We start from the raw sequence: 8,032 nt of genomic DNA, 5'->3' as shown, positions 1-8,032 counted from the left end.
GAATCTCAGTTTCATGTTCTTCAAATACAAAAATTGCTGTATGTGACAGTTCTTCCTCATGATTTCAAGAGAATTATTAAATATTATATTATGTCAAAGGTTTTATCATCTTACTTTAAACGCAAAAACATCATTGAAAAATCTGAAGATTTCATACCTATAAACTGTACTACAGATTCAGGTAATTGAATGTTCTATATTCTTTTTGTTTTTCTAATTTATTACATGTTACTTGTTAGTGTATTTATAATGAAGATTTTTCTAGGTTTTTTTTTTTTAAGTTAATATTATATTTCTTTATTTTTTGATGTTTGATTCGAATTTATTTATTATATAGATGTTAATTATTGATGATACTTTGATAGATACGGATACAAACTTTTTGTGAATTATATTTGATTTAATTATTGTGTAACTTTTTTTCGCAGAAGTTACACATGACTCGTTTATCCGTCTCCTCCGAAATCAAATAAGAGGACTAGGGTTTCTAAAAATTCTCCTAAGATAGATGATAGTCAACTTTTTACAAACCTTTCTTATCTTCTGTAAAGCGATTCTCACCTAAAAATAATACAACTAAAGTTTCGAAAAGACATATGAAATCACAACTAAGCCGAACCATTAGCTGCTGTAATGACAGCTCTTAATCAAATACAGAAGAAAGCTGTATGTGATTTAGGTTTTGGTTCATTAATAGGTTTGATATAATTGATCTACCATTGGATCTTTTGTTCTATGTTGTTGACTCGTTCGATAAGGACGAAATGCTGATAAGGACATCAAAAGGTGAGATCAAATGTGATCGTGATGCTGTATTTGATGTATTTGGAATTGCTGGGGAAAAGTTGACATAAGTCTTTGGACAAAGTGAGTGATTCTTTTGTTAAGAGTGGTAATCAATTTGGTAATGTGAGAGATATTACAATGTCTGAAATTGAATCGGCAATCACTAATTCAAATGGCGCAACTGATGAATTTTTTAAGATGAATTTCTTAATGCTCTTTGCCAATACAATGATAGGATGCGAAACCAGTGGTCTTGTTAAGTATGACGTTTTGGAACATATATCAAGTAACACAGTTATTTCTGACATAGATTGGATTGGTTTTTTGCTGAATGAATTACAAAAGAGTAAAATAATTGGAACAGAGAGTCCTGCAACAATCCATATGTTGGCCCATCTACCTTCTTAACTGTAAGTTTATTTGTTATCCATATTGTATTTGTGTTTTTGACACTGAAACTTTTCATTGTTAACTTTTTTTTAGCTGCTTTATCTTGACCGTACAAAAACTGAAGGGCTACCTATTTGTCGACAACGGCCTATATTCAAAAGTTGGACTCCTTTTTTAAAATATCGTGCAGAAAGAGAGAATGCTTTTGAAGATTTTGGTTCAACGGAACATTTGTTGGCTTTTGGAAAAAAAGGTACACTCTATTCTTAAAATCATTTTGATCTTTAATATTTTTCTTTGTATAGATATCACAATGTACAAGTAAAATCATTTTGATCTTTAATATATTTGTTTATATAGATATCACAATGTACACGTAAAATAATTTTTGATTATGAATAAATTTCTTTCTATTGAAACCATTTCTAGGTGTAAAATCATTTCTGATTTTAAATAGTTTTCTTATCAATTAATTTTGTAGGATTGTTTAACATTAATTGATTATAGCTAGATGCTATAATTGAGATGAAGTTGTTGTTGTGATATAATCAAAGAATTCAAATCAATTATGGAGATGATGCCAGCTTGCAAAAGGATACTGGAAGATCAATGATGTTTTTTCTGTGAAGGAGTTTTTAGCTATAGAAGGAGAAGATGTGGATCTGTATGTGACTAATATATTGGACAGAGAAGGAATTGGAAACGATAATGAACTTGAGTTTAAAAAAGAAAACCATGGTGCAACCTTAAATAGTCAAAAAATTGACAATATGAGTCAAGAATAATTGAAGTTAATCTTGGTTCAGATGAAGCAGATTTTGAATTTGAAAATGAATATGAATCTGAAAATCAGAATAACCCGAATCAAGAAGACTGCGAAAATAATGTTCAGAATGAATTATTTCAAGATTCAGGTTGTAATGAAATTGGTAAGAAGTCAATTGTTAGAAGAATGATCAAGAAGAAGAAAAATTTTTACAGTGGTTAGAAGAAAATAAGGATGAATTTTTTGAAACTATGAACAGACTTTCATTGGAAATCAAGAAAAAGAATCAATCAGAAAATAAAAAAGAGGAAAATAAGGATGTTGTAAACTTGTCCCATCCAACATTCCAACTATTATCTCAGTTTTTTTTAAACTCGCCGTTGAATAATCCTCTAGAAGTTGCTGCCCCTGTCATAAATCTCCATATGTTAATAGGAGGTTTCTCCTACCTCTACACATATAGTTTATCTGAACTAGTGGTTGCGTTGAATATGTTTTTTTCAATTACACAAGAGGACAGTTTTTGTAAGTTTCGTTTAGATAAATTAATTGTTGACTAGATAAATTTTTGTTGAGTAGCTAAACTTTTACCTTGTTTACTTTTCTTACAGTAAAATTGTTTTCAAAACTAACAGTGTATATGGAAATCCGTTTGGAATGGCATATATGTTTCAATCGTTAGCCCCTGGATCATATATAGAAGCTCCAGTTGTTGATTGCTGGTCAGGAATACTGAATTATGAGAAAGATTCAAGGATCAATATTCACCAAGAAGGGTGTTTCTTACTACATGTATTTTTGTAAGTTGTAACGTTTAATTATTTTCTATTAATCAATATTAAAGTCTTATATTATATAAAGTTAAACTCTTTGATTTTTTAATTCAACAGACACATGAACTATTTGATGAGCATTCTAAGAAAAATAAGGATGTGCTTCACCAGATTTTTAAGTCTAATTTGGAGAACTTTTTTAATAATGATCCTGATGTACTGTCATTTAGAGAAGTCGATATGGTATGATACAGATTTGTGTGTCTCTCTATTCATTTGAATTTGATTTTTCTTAATTGTTTATCTAACTTATTTGTTTTTGCTTTAAACTATGAAATAGATATTTATCCCAATCTGTCGTGGGCAACATTTTTATCTTCTGGTTCTGGAGATAACAGATGATTTAAATGGTTTCATATTATCGACAATATCACTTCAACTTCTGATTTCAAAGACAAATATGAGAACGTGGTGATACCGTGGTATGTACAAATCAAATCAACTCTCTTTTATTTAATTTTATAAAATTAGCTAAATTTGCTTTTGATATTTGCATAGCTTTATCACTTCTCAAGGCATTTCAAGAATGTGAATCATCCATTGTCAAATATTGTTGACTTATACCAAGCAGAACAACTAGATCTTCAATGGCATACAGAAAATAACAATGTTGACTGTGGTGTTTTTCTTATGCGACATATGGAATGTTTTATTGGTCAACAATCAAAAAATTGGAATTGTGGTATTCCAGTCGAATCCAAGGATCAGCTTGAAGTACTTGTGAAGTTGAGAATAAAGTATGCCGCAAAGATGTTGACACATAACATTAACACTGAAGCGACAAAAATACTTGAGGATGCCAATAAGTATAAAAGCATGTATAGCATTAAGGAAATAAAAGAGAACTATCTAAGAACAAGAAATTATAGGGTTCGTGTATATGAAATAGTTTGTGAAATAAGTTATATAATCTGTTGTGAAACAAATATGATAACAATGTTTATTTATGTTTTCAGCATAGAAAATGAAATATAATTTATATTTATGATTTTGTATAAGTTGTATACGTAGAATCATTTTTGATTTTGAATAGTTGATCTTGTATAAGTTATGATTGTTTGTGGAAAGCATATAGAAAATCATATATGATTCTAAACAATGATTTTAAATATTTTTCTTTGTAATAACATCAAATATGATTTTGTATGGGTATGTCACAATGTATGCTTAAATCATTTATGATTATGAATAAGTTTCAATGTAAGAAACTGATTTCATTTCGTCACATTGTGCTATACAGAATCATAAATGATTTTCTATAACTATTACCCATGTATACGTAGAATCATTTTTGATTTTGAATAGTTGATCTTGTATAAGTTATGATTGTGTGTGGAAAGCATATAGAAAATCATATATGATTCTAAACAATGATTTTAAATATTTTTCTTTGTAATAACATCAAATATGATTTTGTATGGGTATGTCACAATGTATGCTTAAAATCATTTATGATTATGAATAAGTTTCAATGTAAGAAACTGATTTCATTTCGTCACATTGTGCTATACAGAATCATAAATGATTTTCTATAACTATTACCCATGTATACGTAGAATCATTTTTGATTTTGAATAGTTGATCTTGTATAAGTTATGATTGTGTGTGGAAAGCATATAGAAAATCATATATGATTCTAAACAATGATTTTAAATATTTTTCTTTGTAATAACATCAAATATGATTTTGTATAGGTATGTCACAATGTATGCTTAAAATCATTTATGATTATGAATAAGTTTCAATGTAAAAAGCTGATTTCATTTCGTCACATTGTGCTATACAGAATCATAAATGATTTTCTATAACTATTACCCATGTATACGTACAATCATTTTTAATTTTGAATAGTTGATCTTGTATAAGTTATGATTGTTTGTGGAAAGCATATAGAAAATCATATATGATTCTAAACAATGATTTTAAATATTTTTCTTTGTAATAACATCAAATATGATTTTGTATGGGTATGTCAAAATGTATGCTTAAAATCATTTATGATTATGAATAAGTTTCAATGTAAGAAGCTGATTTCATTTCGTCACATTGTGCTATACAGAATCATAAATGATTTTCTATAACTATTACCCATGTATACGTAGAATCATTTTTGATTTTGAATAGTTGATCTTGTATAAGTTATGATTGTGTGTGGAAAGCATATAGAAAATCATATATGATTGTAAACAATGATTTTAAATATTTTTCTTTGTAATAACATCAAATATGATTTTGTATGGGTATGTCACAATGTATGCTTAAAATCATTTATGATTATGAATAAGTTTCAATTTAAGAAACTTATTTACAAATATGATTTTCATAATCATATATGATTTTCAATAGTTGATCTTGTTTAAGTTATGATTTTACATAATCAAATATGATTTTACAAATACAGATACATAAAAACAAATCTCTAAGATCTATATACATAATCAAATATGATTATGAACTTTAAAAAAAAAAAACAAAAACTTATAAAAATATACAAAATTTTTTTGATTCTACACATAAACTAATACACTATATAATCACTTGATTCTAACAATAAAATTAGAAATGAAAAAACAAAACATAAAAAAATAACTAAAAACCTAAAAAATCATACAAATGAAAAAAAATAAAAAAATAATGAATAAATAAAGAAATAGAGTAATCGGATCATCATATCACTTTTCCGTTATCTATTTAATGAATTAGACGGAATTGCCGATGGAAATGATAATCGCCAGTAGAAATAATTGCCGGAGACACATAATTAACAGATAGAGATAATCGACGGTAGAAAATAATGGCCAAAGACATGATAAAGGTAGAAATGGCTGGAAGAAAGAGAGAGCAATAGTGTATGTGTTTACTGTGTGAATCGCAGCTTTTAAGTGTGTGTTGGTGTTGGATACTGTGTGCGTGTGTATTTTGGGAGGCCGAGGAAGAAGATAAAGGATGAAGGGTAATTTACGAAACTACCCTTCCGTGTATAATTTTAGTTGTAAGTTAAATGCTAATCTCAGCCATTGATTAGTTTGATCTAAGGGCTGAGATGCAGCCCTTTAGATGTATAGATAATTAGGGTTTCATATGAACAAACACTATATATATATATATATATATATGAAAGATAAGAAGCAACACATACATCATAAGAAAATAAAGAGAAGATGTTGATGATGATGATGAAAATTGGAGATTTTTTAATTTGGATTTTTGGATCTACAAAAATATAAAGTGCAGAATGGTAACGATTGTGGCGGGTTAACGACGGTCGTGGTTCGGTAATGCCAGTGGTCTAATCGAACTTGGGTGGTGTGGTAGTCAGGCTTGTCAGTTCCGGCCAGTGACGACAAAGCCACATTTTTTTGTTCTTTAATGTTTGAGGTGGATGGGTGGCCGTGGGGGATGATGGAGATGGTGGCGACCATATGATTGTGAGAGATAAAGTGTTGGTCGTGATGATTTGGTGATGAGATTAAGGTGCATTTGGCTTTAGGTATGGTGATGAATGGATCGCCGGAGGTAATTTCTGGTGGAGTGTGGTAGATCAAGAAGGTCAATAATTAATATTCTAGGTCAGAATTTTTGATGGGATGAGTTTTTTTTTCTTGGACACAAATAAGTTGCAAGACTCATTAGTACTTCAAAACATCCTCAAACTATAACACCGAATGAGTTTTATATTGAATTAAAATTAATAAAGGTAGAAATTTCAGAGTTTTTGGGTTAATATTAAACTGTAAAAAACAATGGGGTTAGTGTCAGAGGTTTCTTGCAACGAAATAAGGAGGCCAGTAGAGGTGTGTGTTTGGCCCAATTTAAGTGGTGGTGGTGGTGGTGTGGTAGTTGGAAAAAAGAAGAAGGGTATTTTTTTTATCACAAGTAGTCCCGGCAATTACAAAATGGACCAAAATGCCCTCACGTGACATGCACGTGAGGGATTTAACGGCCAAATTTAACAGAAGTTAGTGCCAGGGGTTTCTGGTAACGAAAACGAAAAAGTCAGGGACCAGTTGTAATGAAAAAAAAGCACATGGGACAAAATGCAAATATGACAAAGCACATGGACCATTTGTGACATTTTCTCAAAAATTTAATTTCTTTTTATTATTTATTATGTTTATATAATAAAAATTCAAACCTCAAAAGTCTCCCAAACTAGTCAACACTTTCTCATTTCAATTTCCACACAATCAAATTAGACAACACCATTTCTTCTTTCTCATCATTACCCCACCCTTTCCTTCCCACCATTATTATACATATACATATATTCATTCCCACCTCCCAATTACACCTCATTCCACCCACACACAAACACACACACAAAAACATGACTTTTCCCGATTGGGTTTGGGTTTTCTTCCCCATGATCTTGTTCATTTCCATCCAAACAACATCTTCACAACCAATATCCTTAGGATTCAAATGCACAACCCCAAACAAAACATGCACATCACTTATTGACTACAAACTTCCAAACACAACAACCTTATCCTCCATCCAAAACCTCTTCCAAATCAAAAACCTCCGTACCCTTTTGTCAGCAAACAACCTCCCAATCACCACCCCACAAAACCAATCATTCCCATCTTCCCAAATCCTCAAAATCCCATTCCCCTGTTTGTGTCAAAACAATTCCGGCATTTCCAACCGGCGTCCGTACTACACTGTTGTACCAAATGATGGTTTGTATCATATTGCGGCTGAGGTGTTTTCTAGGTTGGTGACATATCAACAGATACAACAAGTGAATGGGATTCCTGATCCTAACAAGATTGAGGTTGGGGCTAAGTTGTGGGTCCCGTTGCCTTGTAGTTGTGATGACGTGGATGGTGAGAGTGTGGTCCATTGTGGGTATCTGGTTGCTAGTGGGAATAGTGTTGGTGGGATTGCCCAAAGGTTTAACACAACTGAGAAAACTTTGTTGGATTTGAATGGGATGAGTGATGCTAAAGATTTGAAAGCTGATTCTATCTTTGATGTTCCTCTTAAAGGTAAATTTTATTACTATTGTTATACGGAGTATTTTTTTACTCACTAGTTTCAAAAAAATATTTATTTATTTACTAGTTTCTCAAAAGGGTATTTTGGGAATTGAAAAATGTAGTGTAGTGTTTTTGTCTTGGAGGTTGTGTGGGATTATGTTTTTTTGAGAAATATATCAAACAACCTTAATGTATGATTATTTAACTCTAATTATCCCTAATGGGTGATTAATTGTCTTATTATTTTGGTTTAGAACATTAAACTAGTTGCTACA

The 8,032-nt window shown here is 30.5% G+C and overlaps 1 protein-coding gene across 1 annotated transcript; it reads left to right on the top strand.

Moving 5' to 3' along the window:
• Nucleotides 1-6,983: 6,983 nt before the first annotated feature.
• Nucleotides 6,984-7,828, top strand: LOC122584475 (lysM domain-containing GPI-anchored protein 2-like). The gene has a single exon (XM_043756632.1). It carries the CDS (start codon nt 7,103-7,105, stop codon nt 7,811-7,813), a length of 711 nt encoding a protein of 236 aa, XP_043612567.1. The 5' UTR covers nt 6,984-7,102; the 3' UTR covers nt 7,814-7,828.
• The last annotated feature ends 204 nt before the right edge of the window (nt 7,829-8,032 follow it).

The sequence above is a fragment of the Erigeron canadensis genome, unplaced genomic scaffold (assembly GCF_010389155.1).
Source record: "Erigeron canadensis isolate Cc75 unplaced genomic scaffold, C_canadensis_v1 Conyza_canadensis_unscaffolded:312, whole genome shotgun sequence".
Classification (NCBI taxonomy): Eukaryota; Viridiplantae; Streptophyta; class Magnoliopsida; order Asterales; family Asteraceae; genus Erigeron; species Erigeron canadensis.
This window is presented reverse-complemented; position numbering and strand designations above follow the sequence as displayed.

What these genes read in the sequence shown, in the direction of transcription:
- LOC122584475 (XM_043756632.1), top strand. Translation starts at nt 7,103, where the DNA reads ATGACTTTTCCCGATTGGGTTTGGGTTTTCTTCCCCATGATCTTGTTC.